The following is a 19,887-nucleotide window of genomic DNA, read 5'->3' as shown; positions in this document are numbered from 1 at the left end:
CTCGGGCTGCCGGGCTCTGTCGCGCGGGGGGGGCGGGGGGGGGGGGAATCGCCCCGCCGGCTGAGCAGGGCCGAGGCTGCCGTCCCCGACCGGCTCCTCGCAGCGAAGCGTCCGCCAGCCGATGCCTGCCGGAGGAATGGCGCCGGGGCCGGGCGGGGAGAGCGGCTGGTTCTGCTTGGGGTTCCGCTGGACCGGCGGCGCGGAGGGCGGGCCGGAGCCGCTGTCCGCGGAGGGTCTGGGGCCGGTGCGCCGCGTGAGGCCGAGCTGGAGCTTCGCGGCGGTGGTGGCGGCCGGCGGGCCGGGGCGGGTGCGGCTGCAGGGCGCAGTGGCGGCGGCGCTGCCGCGGGACTGCCTGGACGCGCTGCCCTCCGAGACGCACGTGCTGCTGCTGCGGGAGGCCGCGCTGGAAGCCTGGCCCGCCGCCACGGCGCCGGACGCGCTGCTGGAAGGCCGGCCGGACTGGCGGAGGGAGCTGCGGGCAGAGGAGGCGGCGGCGATAGGTGGGCGACGGCCGGGAGGGGAGGGGGGGGGCGGCCGCCTCCAGCTGACCCGCCCTTTCTCCCGCAGAGCTGCCCCTGGTGCCCGGCGGCTACGTGGCCCCCCGGCCGCCCTTCTTCACAGCGCTGCCCGCCGCCCTCCGGGCGCGCCGATTGCTGTTGGGCCTGGAGCACGCGCTGCTGCTGGCGGTCGGCGGGGCGCTCTTCTCGTGGGGCGGCGGCAGGTGAGCCCGGGCAGGCAGGCGGGCGGGGAATACGCGGGTGAGTGGGGGGCGGGCGGAGCGGGACCGAGCGCCCTTCCGTCTCTGCGCAGGCACGGGCAGCTCGGCCACGGCGACCTGGAGAGCCGGCGGGAGCCGCGGCCGGTGGAGGCGCTGCAGGGCTTGTCCGTGGCGGAGGCGGCGGCGGGCGGCTGGCACTCGGCGGCCGTCAGCGGTGAGCGGCGCGGGAGGGGGACGAGGCGGCCTCTTCCCTGGGCTGGCGAGCGAGGACCCCCCCCCCGACGGCGACTCACATCTCCCCCCCCCCAGATGCGGGCGACCTGTACTTGTGGGGCTGGAACGAGGCCGGACAGCTCGGGCTGCCCTCCAAAAAGGCCAGCGAGGCTGCAGTAGCAGCTGCCGCCGAGGAGGCCGGTTCGGTCCTGCGGAATCGCCCCCTTGGCGAGCGTAGCGTTTCCCCGGGCGGCGACAGGCTGGACGTGGGGGCTGCGGACGGGCCCGGAGGCGTCGAAGCGCCCTTTGTCTCGGTGCAGCCCTTCCCTGCCCTGCTGGACTTGCCCGAGGAGGCCGAGGTGCGGTGGGTCAGCTGCGGGTCCCGACACACGGCCGCCGTGACGGGTGAGCGGCCCTCCGGGGTTAGGAAGGCGGGCAGGCAGAGGCCGGCGCGAGCAAAAGGGCCACGCCGGGACTTGGGGGTTCCGCCCCCGCAAAGGCCCTCCTCGCAAACCGGGGGAGATGGTCGCTCCGGGGCTCCCGCGTGGGGGGAGGGGCTCGCGACAGCAGCCCTTGCTGCAAAGGGAAGGCCACACCCTGCTCCTTTCCTTTTCAGGTGCCGGCCATCTCTACACCTGGGGCTGGGGTAGGTATGGTGCTTGGGAGGGTGGGGGGCTTGGCCAGAGGTTTTGTGGGGCCAACAGTTGCTTTTGTTCCCAGGGAAATATGGCCAGTTGGGGCACCAGGATGTGGCCACCTCTGACCGGCCAAGGAGAGTTTGCTACTTTGTGGAGAGGAATCTCAGGGTGCAGGACGTGGTCTGTGGGCCATGGACCACGTTTGTCCAAGCTGCAGCTGCTGAGAGTGGGCCATGAAGAAGCCATGTCCAGCAGGCGTTTCTCTGGAGGCCTAGCAGCCTCACAAAGCTCCATCTTGATTCAACGGTCCCAAGACATCCCATGAATGAGAATTGGGGGAGGGGGGCAGTGGCCACCTCAGGTTTCCTCTGAGGTGAGCAGCACAGATGTTTCTTAAGGCAGCGCAGCCATGTTTACATATAAGAAGCACAACATTAAACGCAGAATAAAATTATCTTTTATAATTGGGGTACACCCACCACTCAGAGCTGTTCTGTTGAGCTGAGACACATTCTCCTTGTTGCGCTCGATCTGGCCTTTGGAAGGGGTCTTGGCAACCACACGGATGGGGGTCCGGACAGGCTGCAGGCAGAGAGGGGAGTGGCACTTTGGGCAAGGACAGCCAGAAGATTAAAGGAACGGGCACAGGAGGGGCCATGTTTAACAAAGCCATGGTGGAGCTATTCCGGGAATTTAGGACTGCCAATCTCCATCCTCCTCCAACAATTGCTCTGAAGGTATTTCCAGTCTTCCAGCCTCCCAGTCCCTAGTGCCATAGGTGTGCACCATGTGGGTTCCATGAGCTCTGGTGCTCTCACCTGGGCACAGCTGAGGGCAATGTAGGAATGTCCCAGCTATCATGTTGTTTTTGCCTTCTGCATAATTTTGTCTGCATTCCAAAACCTTGAGCTGCAGAAGGCCTGTACCACAGCTAAAGGGCTGGATTTGGGCAGCAGCCCACCCAAGGAGGCTAACCTCTATTTTGGCCAAGACCTCTTGCCAAGTACACCCGGAGCCTGTGTAGCACTTGGGTGCTGCAATGGTGTCAGGCCAGCTGACAACACACCAGGACCTTGAGCCCCTTCAGCTTCTCCAGGAAGCAATCTCTGTGTTCTCTCATTTCTAAGCAGTTTACGGTATTCTGTTACAGTTCTCCCCTAATTTTGTAATTTTTCCACTTCCACACTTCGCCACTTTTGCACTTGCCCAGGTCCCACTGCTGAGCTTCCTTTAGTTTCTCCTGCCTCTTGGCCTTCAGACAGAGCTGGAATGGGACGGGAGGCTGCCTCCCTCCCTCTTTACCTTGCCTCCAGACAGGGGTGGGTGGCATCCGGGGGAGTTTAACACCGAACCTCTCAGGGCTGAGTGGATGGTGCTGTCGTGGTGGTAGTGTTGAGCTGCAAGAAAAGTCCAGGTGTTAGGAAAGAAAGTGGTCCCGATGACTCATGGCGATATTGCGTGGTAAGAGCGATCGCTCCTTCCCACTGCCACTTAATGCTGCGTTTTGGGGACCCTTCAAGGCGTGGAAGCCTGGAGGGTTTCACGGATAATAGTGTGGCTTCGGTGAGTCGAGTGGTGGAGCGCAAACCCACCCGGCGGGACCGATATCCACTGTCAAACCAACGAGGCGTGTCTGCCTGTTAATGGCAGACCCGAAGCCATGATAGCTAACAAGACGGGAAGCAAGAAATTCCAGGAAAGAGTGTCTGAGTGCTCTCGTAACCACTTCTTCTAGAGCACGCTTGAGATCGGCACGAATTTCGCTGGCTGGGTCGGATCGAAAGATCCTATAGGAGGAAAAAGCGGCGATCGAAAGAAAGAGGAGGATTTGACAGCTGAGAGGATCGCAGACAGGCCGGCAAGAAATAAGGAGAGATTGGCAAGCGGCGCTACCTGATTTGGATGTAACTTGCTGTATGGATCGATCGAGAGAGCTCTGAAGACGTAGGAAAGAGATTTTGCTGATTGGAAAGGAGAACGACTGGAAATTAGGACCGGAAGTGCAACCATACTTGATACCAACGAGAAGAACAACGAAGAGCTAGAGAGGAAAGAAGGAGCACCAGGAAGAGATAAACGGAACAATTAAACTCATTTGCATAAGACTTTGAAGAAGCGAGAAATAAAACTGGTGATATCAAATTATTATACTTTCCTGCACAGACTCTAATAAGTGTGGTTTCTGAAGGGACTAAGAAGAACTGAATAAAAATTTGTACCTACATAGATTATTATTAGTTTAAACTTACAATATATTTATATCTATACTCCTTTCTTTATGTATTTAAAGTATTAATATAACATAGTTAATTAATATATTTACAAAGTTGAATATAAATTTTATTGCATCAAATAATTAGTATATTATAAGGTTATATATTTGCATAATCATATTAGGACCTATTCTCTTTTCTTGTTTTCCTTTTTTTTGTATGTTATGTGCATAGATAAGATAAGCAAAGGGCTAACATCTTAGTAAACTGCGAACTTACTAAAACCTTTCAGATCAGCAAAGGAGTGAGACAGGGATGCCCAATGTCACCACTTCTGTACATATAGCACTAGAAGTGTTGCTAAAAAAGATTAGAGTGACCAAATTAAAGGGCTAAAAATCAGGAAGGAAACATATAAAGTCCAAGCGTTCGCGGATGATGTTGTCCTAATCATGGAAGAACCGGTGGAAACAGGCATACAAATATTGGAAGTACTTGACAAGTATGGAGAAGAAGCAGGGCTCAAATTAAATAAATCTAAAACCAAAATGCTTACCAAAAATATGATGAAAGATCAGAAAGAAGCTCTGGAGGAATCCATGGGAATACAAATTGTGAAGAAAGTTAAATATCTGGGAGTGTGGATCTCAACAAAATATTCGGCCTCAAAGAGGACAACTATGTCCCTTTGGTAAAAAGCATAAAACAAGACCTAGAGAAGTGGGAGAAGCTCCAGATATCCTTTTTAGGGAGGATAGCGACAATTAAAATGAGTGTCTTACCTAAATTGTTGTACCTGTTTCAAACGGCGCCAATTAAATTAGATAAAAAAATTTTAAGGGAATTTAATGCCATCATTAGGAAATTTATATGGGGAGGTAAAAAGCCAAGAATAGCAATTAAGAGTTTACAAGATAAAAAAGACAGAGGAGGGCTTGGACTACCGATTTGGGAAACTTACCATAAAGCAACAATTCTAGTTTGGCTAAAAGATTGGGCGACCTTGGCGAACAAAAGAATTCTAACGTTAGAAGGGCATGATCTTCAGAAAGGCTGGCATGCCTTCCTATGGGAAACAGGGAAAAAAAACAAAAACATACTTTAATAAACACCAATTGAGGGATATATTGAAGCTAACCTGGGAAGAAATAAGACGAAAACACTATACTAAAATCCCCAGTTGGCTCTCAACTATGGAGGCGATAATATACCCAAACGTTAACGATAATATACCCGAACTTGGTAAAACGGTGAAATATAAAGAAATATTAGATGAGGCAGGAAATCTCAAAACAATAGAACAGTTAAAAGAACAAGGCACTCATATAGAATGGTGGACATACGCACAAATTAAATCAAGGTATAAAAAAGATAAAGAACAATATGGTATAGAAACAGGTAGCAAAGATTTTGATAAGATTTGGATGGGCACGGACAATAAATTACTGGCTAAATTGTACAATTATTCGGTAGAATATGATTTGATGGAGGAGGTGGTTAAAGACCCAATGTTAGCATGGGCCAAAAATACTGGGAAAAATATAAATTTGGAAGAATGGGACCAAATATGGAATAACAATGTTAGACTCACCAAGGCAACCACCTACAAGGAGAACCAGTATAAGATGATTTACAGGTGGCACCTAGCACCAGCTAGGATTGCCAAAATTTATCCCAATTTAAGTCCAAAGTGCTGGAAGTGTGGGCACCAGCAAGGCACTTTTTACCATTGCTGGTGGACCTGCCCTCAAGCAAAAAAATATTGGAAGATGATTGGCAATTGGTTGTCAGAAATAACAGGTGAAACCTTTGAATTAGATCCTAAAATATTCCTCCTGGGAATTCTGAAGACGGAAATGGCAAAAAAGAAGAAATATCTAGCAGTGCACATAACAACAGCAGCAAGAATCTCTTTTGCTCAACAATGGAAAGAGAAAAAAATACCAACTAAGGAACAAGTGATCGGTAAAATAATGGAATGTGCCGAGATGAATAAATTAACGTTGGAAATCAATGACAGAGAAGATACTGATTATTATAGCGTGTGGGACAAGTGGTACGGGTGGTTAGAGAAGAGGAAAATGAAATAAAAAATGAAAGAGACAAGATTGAGTATAAGAAATAGTTAAATGGTATAGTAAGATGAGATGTACTGCAGATTGTAGAAAGTAAAATGAAGTAAGGATAGGTTATATAGGTAAGTAAAAGATATGACATATATATTTATTAATTCACTTTTAAAGACCCATTATATATATATATGCATTAAGAATGATATAAGTAAATATTTATGAGTAGTATTTTCCAAACTAAGATAAATAGGATATACCATGTAATTGAGTAGCAAAGATTATATGTACATACATCTGTATCCTTATTTATTTTCTTTTCCTATACTATGTAACCGGATGGACAAAAATTGTACTATTATAACTTCTTAATAATAAAAAATTTTGAAGAAAAAAAAAAAAAGGAAAGAAAGCGGTCCCTGGTGCAAAGCAAAAAATATCTGATGGCCGTTTCCAGGGAAAAGTACTGCTAATCAGTTCTCACTTTCAGATCTGCATGTCTCTACATTGCAATACCTTCAGCTGCACAGAAAATGGATTAGAAACCTGAGCAAGGGCATAATTTTATTGTGTCTCACACTGGTAGACTCAGAATAAGAGAGTTGAAAAGGGACCATGGAGGTCTACTAGAAGGAGCAGGAGACTCTATACCACTCCAGACAAATGGCTGTCCAATCTCTTCTTAAAAATCTCCAGTGATGGAGACCCCAATGGAGGCGAGCTGGTCCTGTCAGGAAATTCCTTAGTTCCAGGTTGGATTCCTTCTGATGAACCTCCACCCACTGCTTCTTGCCCTGCCCTCACGTGCTGTGGAGAGTAGGTTGATCCCCTCTTATTTGTGGCTGCTGCCTCTCGGATATTGGAACATTGCTATCCTCTTACCCCTAGTCCTTCTTTTCACTAGACTAAACACACCCACTTCCTGCAACCGTTCTTCATGTTTTAGCCTCCAGCCCCCTAATCATCTTGGTTGCTCTTCTCAATTGTACCTTGAAATGTGTCCCTGTGCAAGGATGGATTGTATGCTTCTGGTGGAACCGGGTGCTGAGTTGCAAGAGGGTGGGGGCCTTTCCCAAGGAACTTGGAGGCAGATCAGCCTTGAGTCATTGGTGTGCAGAAAGAGGCCCAGCAGGGATCCTCCCTAAATCTTTCCAAGATGCTTTAGCCTGGCAAGATTTTCTTTATGGGTGAACAGCAATAAAGAAACTACCCTGAGCAAGCCATCGTTTCGTCCTTGGTACCTTGCACCTGATAATGCTGTTGGGAGGCATTTGTATCCTAGAGATGCCCTCCAACCTCCCCCGTTTTTTAAAACTACATTTGTTTAGAAAAAAAACCTTCTAACTGGGATATATAGCAAGTAACAAAGCCACCCCCTTTCTGGGGGTGGACCTGAGGTATCTTCAGGCACTCAAAAAGGGCCAGGAGTCTCCAGGCTCCAGAGAAAAAAGTCCACAAAGGGAAAAGATGACACTAAAGAGGAAAGGAAAAAAGCTGTCCTGCATTTATATATGCGAGGTAAAAAGGCAAACCCTGACTTCTGGGCAACCCCACTTACCTTTCGTGCTTTGCCAGGTGTGGCGATGCCCAAAGCCCGTCTCTTGGTAGGGGTGCTGCCATAGAGCATCTCCTCCTCCGTCTGTCGGGACTTTTTGAGTTGCTGAAAGACAAGGGAATGGAGTAGGCTAAACAGGACCTGAGATATCTGAGTGATCTCAAGCGAACTTTTTTAAAAAAAGGATTTAATTCATCAAAGAGATGGACCAGCTGCTTAGCTATCACACTTGGAATCAGAGGGCAGGTCAGAAGTTGGGGGAGGAAGACGCTGCAGGAGGGGTTGCAAGGCCTCCCAATTCACCATCTCTGTGCCAAGTGCTCTCAGCAGCACAGCTGGAACCGGCTCTGCTTCAACATGGGGAAAGGAGCCTTCTGGCATCCGGTGGTGGAGCCCTCCTCTGCGTGTCCCAAAGCCCACAAAAGACGGGATCACTGTGAAGAGACCCCAAGGTCTCTGATGGGTTTAGAGCTTTGGGAGGCAAAGGAATATCCATCTTAGAGCACAGAATCATAGGAGTGGAAAGGACCGCGGTGGTCTTCTACGTCCTGTGCAAGCAGGGATCCTAGACCATCCCAGACAATGCTGAGTCGCAACATCTTTTTTATATTGTGGCAACCAAAACTGGATGCAATATTCCAAGTGTGGCCTCGCTAGTGCAGTATAATGCAGTACTAACACTTCTCACAATCTTGATTCTATTCCACTGTTGATGCCGCCTGGGATTGCATTGGCTTTTTGGGTAGCTGCCAAACACGGCTGGCTCATACTTGGTCTACTAGGACACCTGGCTCTCTCTCACATTCACTAGGTGCCACCCATTCTGCACCTGGGCATTTGGTTTTCCTTGCCTAAGTGCAGGACCTGACTTTTCTCCGCCCTGAACTGCTTTTTGTCCCAGGTGCAGTTGGCGCCTTTGACACATCACTTTGCTCGCCTACTTCCTTTTCTAATTGTTTTCGGAAATTACTTGTTAGCTGCTTTTCAGCTACCAGGAGCCTTTGGATTGAAAGACTTTGCAGCACCAGGTGAGTCTCCTTCAGCATTAGCGAAAAAGTTTTAAATACAAATTTAAGAACTTAACTTTCTTTTTTTGGAATAAACAGAAAAAAGGTGAATAAAGCATTGATTTAGAAAGTCACAAAACAGGACAAGGAAAAGTTGAAATAAAATTTTAGAATTAATTATAAAGAATCTTTCCCATGAGAAAATGCTTTCATTTTGAATTCTTCGAAAAAAATAAAACTCTAAAAAATTGGACACTGGAAAGAATTAAAAATTACAATTAAAGGAGAACACTCAAACCTGACTTACTAATGTAGAATGAAGCAAAATATTTTAATATTAGATGTACTGAAGGATATTTTTGAACAATGGAGCCATAAATTAATATCTGCCTCTAGATAGACTGTGCTTCAAAGATGCCATGTAAGAAGAACAAACATTTCTTGGCATGATTGAGACTGATCTGAAAGTGGCTTTAAAAATGAAAGGTTACAAGAATGACAAGGAAAAGGATGCTTCACTGGACATACAAATGAAATCCGCTCATGCTTAATAATTCAAAGAATGACAAACCAAGACAGTAACCTGGGTAATTTTCCTGTATTGGATTTAGAGGATTGTTAACATTTTGAAGAATTTTGTGAGAAGGGACAAAGAAAAATGGAAAGAAATAATGTTTTGGATATTATTGGAAGACCATGATTGTTAAAAATAAAGGTTGAACTAGACATGTTCTTCTCCCTTCAATGAATCTTCTGGCTTCAGGACTGAAGTGACAAGACCTGATGGATTTGTTTACTTTATGAGTAACTTGATGGGTAGGATGAGGGGAGAAGAGATTATTTGCATATTTGCGAAAGTTAACTAAAGGGAAAATTGTTTCTTTACATATTACCTTTATTCTTATTTTGTATTTTTTCTTTTTTATCTTTTTTTCAGTTTATATTTGTTTTTAACTTTTTATGGTTTAGCTTACATGTAACTGTAACCTGTCCAGAGTTACACTATGGCAAGATGGGCGGCCAATAAATTGAGACCTCAACAACCGCAATCCTGGCACCACGGGCGATGGGGCTGGGGAGGATATGGGTCTTGGCATGGTGGAACATAGGCTGTGGGTTTGTGGAAACTCAGTGTGTGTGTGTGGGGGGGGGGGGAGTGCTTCAGGGATTCAGTGTGGCGAAAGCATGAACACACAGTGGTCTATGGCAGGGGTCACCAACCTTTCGGACTTCAGGGACCATTAAATTCATAATTTTAAATCCTGTGGAGCACTAATATGATCTGCCTAATGACCGTCTGGGTGGGTGTGGCTAGGTGGTCATGTGACTGGGTGGGCGTGGCCAACTCCTTGCTCCCCACCCAGGCCCTTAGGGCCCCAACAGGAAGCAGTTGTTGGAGCTAAGCAGCCACCACAAGAAAGAGTTGGCAAAACAGCTCAGTTCAAATTGGATCTGACTGAGGAGGCGGCTCAGCAGGAGCACATCACTGAGGACTACGAGCATAGGCTTTCCAAGTAGAGTGAAGACCTGCAGGAATGCAAGGCCAGGTACATGCGCCTGGAGGCTCAGTGGGCTGAGATGGTCAGCCAGTTCCAGGCCATGATGCAGTCCCACTGGAACAAGGCCCTCCGGCTCTTCATCACCAACAGTGCTCCCTCCAGCCTTTACCCAAAGCCCTGCACCAGGAGGCCAAAGCAGACCCAAAGATGGAATTTCTGCCCCCCTCTGACCCACACAAGACCCAGAAGGGGGCGTAGTTTGAGGACCCCTGATTTAGTGCAATATTAAAAATGAAAATGATTTTTCTGCGGACCACCAAAATTTTCTCACGGACCACCAGTGATCCACCCACCACCAGTTGGTGACCGCTGGTCTATGGAGATTCTCAATCATCCAGGTTATGGTTGTCCCAAAGGTCTGTTTTCAGAAGGCCACTGGACTTTGTTTTTCCTTGAAGATGTTTTGCTTCTCATCCAAGAAGCTTCTTCAGATAAGAAGCAAAACATCTTCAAGGAAAAACAGTCCAGTGGCCTTTTGAAAAGCACTTTTGGGATATTAAGTCAAGGACTACTTTTGATGGGTTTACATTTGGTTTTTCTTGCCTAAATGTTGTTGCTTTTCCCTCCATGTAGATGCAGAGGACTTACACATTGAGTGCAGTTGATCAGCCAGTTACAAATCCATCTGGTGGTGATGCTGTGGGCCGCAGCATGCCAGAAACCTGGCCGTGCAAACAAGCAAAGCCCCATCCACAGGATGCAAGCAGCACACGAAACCATGCGTGAAATGTGTGGGAGTAGGTATACAGATGAGAAGCCAAACTTCAAACAGCCATGTTTATTGCAGACAATGACTCAGTAAAACCAACATGCAATTTCCGGCTGATAGCCCCTTTTAAAGGAAAACTATCAGCCTTTAACCAATAACATTAAAGTATGTCCCACACCTGCTCACCCCTGCACGGACATAACACCCCTTCCCCCTTCCTCGGGGGAACTTTGTATACCACAAACATAATCATCCAGATACATTGGTCTACGGCGGCTTCGCGTCGACTGGCAGCTCTCCTGTATTTCTGTCGGGTCCTCGCACATTGACTGCATTCTCGACGATTCTTCAACTACATCAGATGGCTTACAAATACTGTCTCTCCCCCCTGAACATATCCCTCAGTTGGAGATGGGGAAAAACGAGATGAGCTCCGTGACACTGGACCCTCAATAACAGGTGTTTCATTCTGCACTGACCTCAGCCCCTCAGATACCCTTTCACTGCGTTGTCCCTTTCGCTCTTCTGGATTCCCACCCGGTTCCCCAGCTCCCTAACAGCTGTCCCCCTCACTCGGCTCCGAAACTGATCAATATGTTGGCACCACAGGCGCCCATTCTCGAGTTCCACCTGGTACGAACGGGGACCCGTAACATCTGTAATCTGTGCTGGCACCCATATGGGTTGACCAGTATAATTCTGGGCGTATACTAGATCACCTTGCTCAAAGGTCCTGACCATACTTTCCCAGTCTGTGAGGATTTCTGTCGAATAATCGGGGTGTATTCTATCTAAATTTATTTTCAGCCGGTGACCCATAAGTAATTCGGCTGGGCTCTTTCCGGTGGCTACACAAGGAGTGATGTGTTGGTTGAACTTATCAAGTTTCTCCTGATAGTCCCCTGGACCCATTCGAGTCAAGGCCTCTTTCGTCGTTCGCACCATTCGCTCCGCCTGCCCGTTACTTGCGGGGTGAAATGGCGTGACCAGGGCATGACGTATTCCTCGGTTTACTAGGAATACCTCGAATGCCGTTGCCATAAATTGCGGCCCATTGTCCGATACCAACACGTCCGGCAACCCATGTGTCGCAAACATTTTGTTTAATACTCTCAGAACAGCGTCCATCATGGTTGACCTCATTATGGCCACCTCTAGCCATTTGGAATAGGCATCCACAACAATTAAGAAGGACAACCCCTTTATTGGCCCTGCAAAATCAAGATGTATTCTAGACCAGGAGCCTTTCGGTGTTTCCCAGTCCCGTGGTGCTGCAAGAGGTGGCGGTCTCGATTCCTGGCATGCTTGACACAACGCCACCCACTCTGCAACATCTCTATCTATATTTGGCCACCACAGATAACTACGGGCCAACGCCTTCATCCTTACAATTCCCGGGATGGCCTTCGTGTAGAGTCTCTAATAATGATTTCCTTAGCCTTGAGGGTATCACTACCCAATTCCCCCACAATAGGCAATCCTTCTGCACTGAAAGTTCGTATTGCCTTGCCTGGAATGGCTTAAACTCTACACTCCCTGTCTCTTTAGGCCATCCCCTCCACACCCAGTTTAACACTTGCATGATCGTTTGATCTTTTCTCGACTGGGTTGCCACTTCTGCGGCCGTAACAAGAACAGACATGGCATGGTCTCAATCAGCAGTACTGATGCTGCTGGAGCTGGATCCTCCACTAGATTAGGTAGCGGACATCATTTTAGGCCATCAGCATGGCTCAGTTCTTTGCTGGGTTGATGTATAAATTGATAACTATATGCTGCTAAGAACTCTGTCCAGCGTGTCATTCTTGGGGACAGGACCTGCGGTGATTGCCGGCACCTTTTCCCCCAACAGTCGATGTAGTGGTTCAGTGACAGATGCCTTTTGTCGCAAAAACACACTATAGAAATTGAGGAGCCCTAAAAAGGCCTGGAGTTCCATCTTATTCCTTGGTGTTGGCGCAGCCTGTATTGCTTGTACTTTGTCCTTGGTGGGGTGCAATCCAGATGCATCGACCAGGTATCCCAGGAACTCAACTTGATTTACTGCTACTTTACACTTTTCTTCCTTTACCTTTAGTCCAGCCTCTTGAAATCTTTGTAGCACTAGTCGTAGTCATTCAAATGATTCCGTTTTATTGGTAGCCGAGATGAACACGTCATCAAAATAGGGCACAACCCCAGGGATGCCATATAACAAACGTTCCATCAGGCTTTGAAACAACCCTGGGGCCATGCTCACCCCAAACTGTAGGCGGTGACAACAGAATTCCCCTCCGATGCATTATGATTGTTTGGGCTTCAGCAGTGGCGTCATCTACAGGGAGCTGCTGATATGCTTGAGCAAGATCTAACTTTGCGAAGATCTTACCCCCCCACCCCCCCCCCCAATGAATGCTGCACCACTGGTAACGGATAAGCATTATGTTGAAGAGCTCTATTCAACGTACATTTATAATTCACACAAATTCGGACTGACGCGTCTGGTTTCACTGGCGTCACAATAGGGGTCTCCCACTTGGCGTGGTCCACTGGTTCCAGTACACCTTGCTGAATCAATTTATCTAGTTTGTCACAAGTGTATCAGGAAAAGGGGAAACGAAATGGGAGGAAGGGGGAGGAAGGAGAATTAGAAGAATACGGGGTTGAAACTCGTTTAGCAGCTAAAACTAAAGGGACCAATAGATAGAGATGGATCAAGGAGTGAGACTTTTGACAGTAAATGTCAATGGCCTCAATGCTCCGGCAAAGAGGAGACGTATACTAACTAAAATTGTGAAAACTAATGTGGATATAGCCTGTATGCAAGAAACGCACATCAAACTGTTACATGTTAATTTACTGAAATGTCCTAAAGCAGGGAAATTGTTTGTAGCAGCCTCAGAGGAGAGAAAGAGAGGCGTTGCAATGTATGTAAAGGAATATCTCTCCCCGAAACAACTTTTCGTAGATGAAGAGGGACGAATATTAATATTAGAGATGGAAATATTTCAGAGTAAAGTTTTACTGATAGGAATTTATGCCCCAAATACTAAACATAAACTGTTCTTCTGGAAAACACAAAGAGAAATCCGTGACTTGGAATATGAGCAGGTATGTCTTCTGGGCGACTTTAATGCAGTTGTTAATAGGACACAGGATTACAAAACAGGGGAAAGTCAAAAAAGAAACGGAGGACAAGTTGGAAAATCTTACCAGTCATTTGTAACGAAATGAGAGAGGAATTAGGACTGAAAGACACATGGCGTGAGCACAATCCGACCAAAGAACAATTTACTTATTATTCATCTAGTCATAAATCGTGGTCCAGGCTGGACATGATTTGGTTGACACAAGAATTTAATTCTTTAGTAGCAGAGACTAGAATTATGCCGAATGACTGGGCAGATCATAATCCAGTACTAGTTATACTAAAGAAAGAGGAGAAAAATAGAAGGAGGTGGATGATGAGATCAGAGATTTTAAAAGAGGCTGAATTTATACAGAAGCTTAAGATAGAAATACCCCTTTTCTTTCAAGAGAATAAAACACCGGGAATGCCACTTCAAATAATCTGGGACACCGCTAAAGCTTTTATAAGAGGGCTTAGCATTAAATATATGGCCAATAAACATAAAAAAGAAGAACAAGAAAGAGGTGAGCTAATAAGTAAATTAATAAAAGCTGAGGAACAATTACAAGATAGCCCACTTTCTGCAGGGGCAAAAGAACAGATACTACTACTAAGACATCAGCTTAATCTCCTGGAACTGGATAAATTGAAAGATAAAATAAAGATAGCAAAACAAAAACACTTTGAATCAGCTAATAAATTAGGAAGATGGCTTACATTCAGATTAAAAAAAGAAAAACAGATTAGACGAATCGACCAATTAGAAGACAAGGAAGGGAATTTATTAAAAGATAAAAAAGGAAAAGAAAAAATTGTAGTGGACTTCTACAAAGAACTTTACAAAAGGGAGGAGATTTCATTAGGTGCAATAAAAAATTATATAGAAAATTTGGACTTACCCAAGATATCTAATTTAACGAAAGAGATACTAGAGGAGGAAATTACCTTAATGGAGATTGAAAAAGCAGTAAAGAAACGGGGGAATCAAAAAATGCCTGGCACAGATGGACTTCCAGTGGAACTATACAAAACAATGTTTGAGGTTATGGGAGAGCATATGAAAGATCTATTTAATGAAGTAGTGGGAAAAGCGGAAATTCCCCATTCATGGAGAGAGGAAAATATTAGTTTGATTCCTAAGGAAGATCCCCCCTCATCAGATATTAAAAATTATAGACCAATTTCCCTTCTGAATTCAGACTACAAAATTTTTATCACAATCTTAGCAAACAGATTAAAAGGGTTTCTGAATGAATTCATACATATGGACCAAAATGGATTCCTACCATCACGACAATTACGGGATAATATGAGATTTATGTTAAATATATTGGAATACTATGAAGAACACCCAGGTAAACAGGTCGCATTAGTCTTTATAGATGCTATGAAGGCATTTGATAGAGTTAATTGGGACTTTATAATATTACAACTAGAATATATGGGCTTTGGGCAGAGGTTTATAAATGCGATTAAAGCCATCTATTCTAAACAAATGGCCAGATTATTGATAAATGGGGACTTGACGGAAGAATTTCCTATTGGCAAAGGCACAAGACAGGGATGTCCCCTATCTCTCTTACTTTTTATCTTATCATTAGAAACTCTATTACATAAAATAAGGAATGAAGAAAAAATTAAAGGCCTTAGAATTGGACAACAGGTATACAAAACCCAGGCCTTTGCTGATGATATGGTTTTTATCCTGGAAGAGCCTACAGAATCTTGTTTATACTTATTAGAGACAATTGAAGAATTTGGGACGGTAGCAGGGTTATTAATTAATAAAAATAAAACAAATATATTAACTAAGAATATCCTAGAAGAATCTAAGAGAGGTCTACAGGAGGTAACTGGACTAAAAGTAGTTAATAAAGTTAAATACTTGGGAATTTGGCTAACTGGCAGATGTTCGAGTATACAGGAGGACAATTACAATAAATTACTAATTCAAATAAAAAAAGATTTAGATAGATGGGGTAAAATACAACTCTCACTACTAGGACGAGTAACAACCGGAAAATATAAAAAGGGACTTATGGTATTTGGCACTACATATCATTACAGCGGCGAGACTGACATATGCTCAACTCTGGAAAAATCAAAATATCCCAACAGAGGAGGCTATTATAAAAAAATTTTTAAAATGTGCGGAAGCAGATATGCTAATTAAAAAATTACAGGATAGAGAGCAAACACAAGTAGCTTTAGCTTGGGACAAATTCTATAAATGGTTAGAAAAGAGGAAAGTATAACCCACATTAGATGAGGAATGGTATTTAATGAGAAATTTATATTATATAGGGTAAGTGTGGTCGGATAGACCTAATTGGTGTATTAAGGTATATAAGCTGTTCTGTCTTCTCCGGAATATAATTTAGAGTTATAGTACCGAATATTTGTTCATTAAGGTACTATATGGAAGTACGTATGTTTATTGTTGTATTGTTTTTTGTGTGTCACTTTATGTTGTGTTGTTTTTTCTTTTTAACTGAAATGTAAATAAAGATTATTATTTTTTTTAAAAAATTATCTAGTTCAACTTTGGGCTTTAGTGCAAATGGCACCCTCCCCAGTTTCATTCTTATTGGTGCCACCTTGGGGTCCATACCGAAGGATATCGGGGTACCCCTATATTCTCCCAACTTTCCATCAAACACATCGGCAAACACTTTACTCAACTCTCTGATGGTTTCTCCCTGGATTTTATGAATCCCAGTAATCTCTAACCCCAATGCTGCAAACCAATCCAGTCCCAGGAGGTTAGGCAGTGCACCTTCAACAACAACCAATTTAAGTGGCCCGGAGAAGTCTTTATATTCTATGTGGAACATTCCGCTACCCTTAATAGGGATGTTATTTCCTTGATAATCTCTCAAACGAATACGACTACGTATAAGCTTCCGCTCGGCTCCGTGTGGCACCAATTTCTGTAGTCTGCCAGGATACAATTGTTGTTGCCGATCCTGTATCCACTTCCATCCGGGAGGGAGATCCCGCAATAAGGACAGTAATGTAAATTTTACTACTTCCCGGAATCCCGGTTTGATTGCTCACCCTCTCTGAACGACAAGCATCCGTATTAATAGTAAAACACTCATCCTCTGGGGTTCTTAAACCTTGATGGCCCATGCTTTCCCCCCCATTTTGAATTGAAGTCTGTCCAATTGGGGGGGCAAGCAACGCGGCACGGCAAACTTGTGCTAAGTGACCCTTCTTCCCACACCGTCTACAAATGGTGTTTTTATGGCGACATATAGCTCTTGGATGGTTTCCGCTGCACCCTATACACGAGAACAACTTTCGATCCTCTGTCCATCTACACTCCTTGCTAGTCGCTCTCAACCGATGGACATCATCATGATTTTTTCCCTCATCTTCAGTGTCCTCCCGTAATTCCGCCTCTCCCTGATGGACAGTTTCCCCCCTTCTAGCCCCCAGGGGGCTGCGTGACTTCTGTATTTCTTCCGTCGATCTATTCGATGATTCAGCGGCTTGCGCCTCCTCTACTGCTGTCTGTAGCGTTAATGTTGGTTTCGCCAATAATCGCCTCTGTAACCGAACCCCACAGACCAATCTGTCTCAAAGGGCTTCATCTAAGTTGCTAAATTCACAATAGATAGCTGCTTTCCTGAGGGCTGCCATATAACAACTGATAGACTCACCCTCTGCCTGGTCCCTATGGTAAAAAGCATGTCTTCTAGCAATACAAAATGGTCGAGGAGCATAATGTTCCCTCAATTTGCTTAATAATATGTCCCAAGGAACTGTCTGCAGGGGTTGGGGCGCAATGAGGGCCCTTGCTGTCTCAAACACTTCTTTTCCACAAATGCTCAAAAAAAGTGCTCGTTTACGATTGTCTGTGTTATTTGTATAGTCATTAGCTTCCAATATATATAGTCAAAAAGGATTAGATAAGAATCCCACATCTGTGTTTCAGGATCAAACAGAACCAACTGTAGTGAGTTAGCCATTCTCTTTCCAAAACAACAGTCTCCACTCACACGTGCGTCTTTTCTCTCTACATTGGCTCAGGGCCCAGCGATCCCATCCTCGTCGCCAATGGAATGTGTGAGAGTAGGAATACAGATGAGAAGCCAAACTTCAAACAGTCATGTTTATTGCAGACAATGACTCAGTAAAACCAACATGCAATTTCCGGCTGATAGCCCCTTTTAAAGGAAAACTATCAGCCTTTAACCAATAACATTAAAATATGTCCCACACCTGCGTGGCACCTGCGTGGCAGAAGAAAAGTCTCTGCTCACGCCTGCACAGACATAACAATGTAAATCATGGTTCACGGAAAAACCTCTCTCCGCAGAACAGGTTCCTGGTGCCCAAAAGATTGGGGGCCACTGATCTAACCTACATTTTTCTATCTTATCAAGTAGTAGGTTGTGATCTATTTTATCAAATGCCTTATACTGTAGCTGGTTATGTTGCCAGACATGTTTAGATAAACTTGTGTGGGTATCTATTTTGCTGTTTCTTTTATTTTTCTGGATTGTTGCAATGCATTTGTAGTTATCTGAATAAATTAGTTATGCAGTTGTTACTTTGCTAAGGTAGCTTGTGTTTCTAATTTGCTGCCATTTCCTCTGCTGAGGATGTCCAAGTCAAATTCTTGGTGACAATACTGAAGCTGTGGCCACTGGGTTTTTACCCAAGAATTGCCCCTCAAGTCCTCCAGGAGAAGCACAGATTGACCCTTTGGTGTCCCCCATTCAAGGAAGCGATGGCCTTCAAGATGTGGGTCCCTTCTCCTCGGAATGGGACGGCTTGGCCGGCACCACCAGCTCAGCGCGAGCACCTGGGTGCGGCCTTAACACTACCGCCATCTCAACATGGGAAAGCCACGGTGGAGACGCTACGGGTGGTCAAGCAAGCCGGCTGTAAAGAGGGTGATGGCCTTTCTTTACTTCGAGAGAGAGGCGCATCGGGACACCTTGCCCAGGGGTGGTTTGTGGCTTGAGGAAAAACAAATGTGCAGATGGGACGTGCAGAGGTGGTGGCTTCAAAATGGGGAATGGGAAGCAGCCAAGTCTTCTCTGCAAGGGTTTTTTTTTAGCCACAAAGCACTCCACCAACTGGGAGGCCCCGTAGATCATCTATCCAGCACCAGAACTCACCGCCGCTGCCCTGGCAGTCTGCCCCCTTGCTCTCTATCCGGGGCCCGCAGCGAATCGCCGGTGTTGAGATATCCTGCAACAAGATGGCGGCAGCGAGAAAGCTGCCCCCTGCTGGCCGCGTGGAACTGCCGACGTTGAGCCGCCCCAGACCCCACGTCCTTCTGGACAGTCACCTGATCCGGGGAGCCAATAGGGGGGAAGAAGGGCAGGACTGTGGTCAGGAGTTGGCGAAGGAGGCCTCGCCCCAGGCAGGTTAGTTGAGTTAGTGAGGGTCTCTTGTATTTAAATGGCATTTCAATTTCTGCAGATTTCTGTGTTTCTGCAAGCCGCTCGGTGTCACCTGAAGGTGGCCACATAGATTTTCTTAATAAATTAATACATCAATGATGCCTTTGGATTTTGGTTGACCAGGCTGAGCTCCCAACTCCCACAGTTGCCGCTGGCTTTCCCTTTTTCCTTTCAGGCTCCTCCTCCGGCTCCCGAAGTGTTGCATGTTGAAAATCCCTAACTATATGTACATATTTAAAGTCATGTAAGGGTTAATCATCTATACATCAATTGTCCCACCGACTCCTCCTTACCATTTGACTCCTCCTACTGTGTATATATTCTGATGTCCTGAACAGTTCCTTTGACTTGCCTGATGATCTCCTGCAATAGAAACAAAGAGATAAATACTGTTTATGTTCTCATGACTTGCATCCTGATTATTGGGCCTGTATAAAAGAAATAAAAGAAACACGAAGTGGGGGAGGGAGGGGAAGCAGCGGCGGCGGCACTTGAGGGTCTTCCCTCCCCCTCCAACCCCAACCGCCTACGGGGAACTCAACCCAGAAAAAGACCTGCCGGAAGCCCAGGCTCCTGGCGCCCGCCCACCTTTATGACGCCACAAGCCAAACACGCCCGAAAGAGGGAGGGGCGTCTCCTTCCTGCCCCGCCCCCTCTCCCCGATTGGCTCTATTTAA

At 46.1% G+C, this 19,887-nt stretch overlaps 1 protein-coding gene and 1 long non-coding RNA gene across 6 annotated transcripts; one reads left to right on the top strand and one right to left on the bottom strand.

Moving 5' to 3' along the window:
- The first annotated feature begins 47 nt into the window (after positions 1 to 47).
- Positions 48 to 3,957, top strand: RCCD1 (RCC1 domain containing 1). Of its 5 annotated transcripts, XM_070953869.1 has the most exons (7): positions 48 to 500; positions 568 to 721; positions 811 to 932; positions 1,028 to 1,290; positions 1,548 to 1,577; positions 1,652 to 1,942; positions 3,305 to 3,391. In XM_070953869.1, exons 1-6 carry the CDS (start codon positions 122 to 124, stop codon positions 1,892 to 1,894), a joined length of 1,191 nt encoding a protein of 396 aa, XP_070809970.1. In that variant the 5' UTR covers positions 48 to 121; the 3' UTR covers positions 1,895 to 1,942; positions 3,305 to 3,391. The 5 variants fall into 5 exon arrangements, with proteins under 5 accessions (XP_070809970.1, XP_070809972.1, XP_070809973.1 ...); XM_070953871.1 differs by lacking the exon at positions 1,652 to 1,942 and having other exon boundaries at positions 3,305 to 3,957; XM_070953872.1 differs by lacking the exon at positions 1,652 to 1,942 and having other exon boundaries at positions 1,028 to 1,336; positions 3,305 to 3,396.
- LOC139324171 (uncharacterized) lies at positions 2,042 to 19,738 on the bottom strand. The gene is made up of 3 exons (XR_011601049.1): positions 19,504 to 19,738; positions 7,410 to 7,511; positions 2,042 to 2,966 (listed from the first exon to the last, which is right to left on the bottom strand). It is a non-coding gene; the product is annotated as an uncharacterized lncRNA (long non-coding RNA).
- Positions 19,739 to 19,887: the final 149 nt, after the last annotated feature.

Source organism: Pituophis catenifer, unplaced genomic scaffold (assembly GCF_029215685.1).
Source record: "Pituophis catenifer annectens isolate HBS135680 unplaced genomic scaffold, rPitCat1.0.hap2 SCAF_14, whole genome shotgun sequence".
Lineage (NCBI taxonomy): Eukaryota > Metazoa > Chordata > Lepidosauria > Squamata > Colubridae > Pituophis > Pituophis catenifer.
Note: the sequence above shows the minus strand (reverse complement) of the source record. Positions and strands in the feature narration are given on the sequence as shown.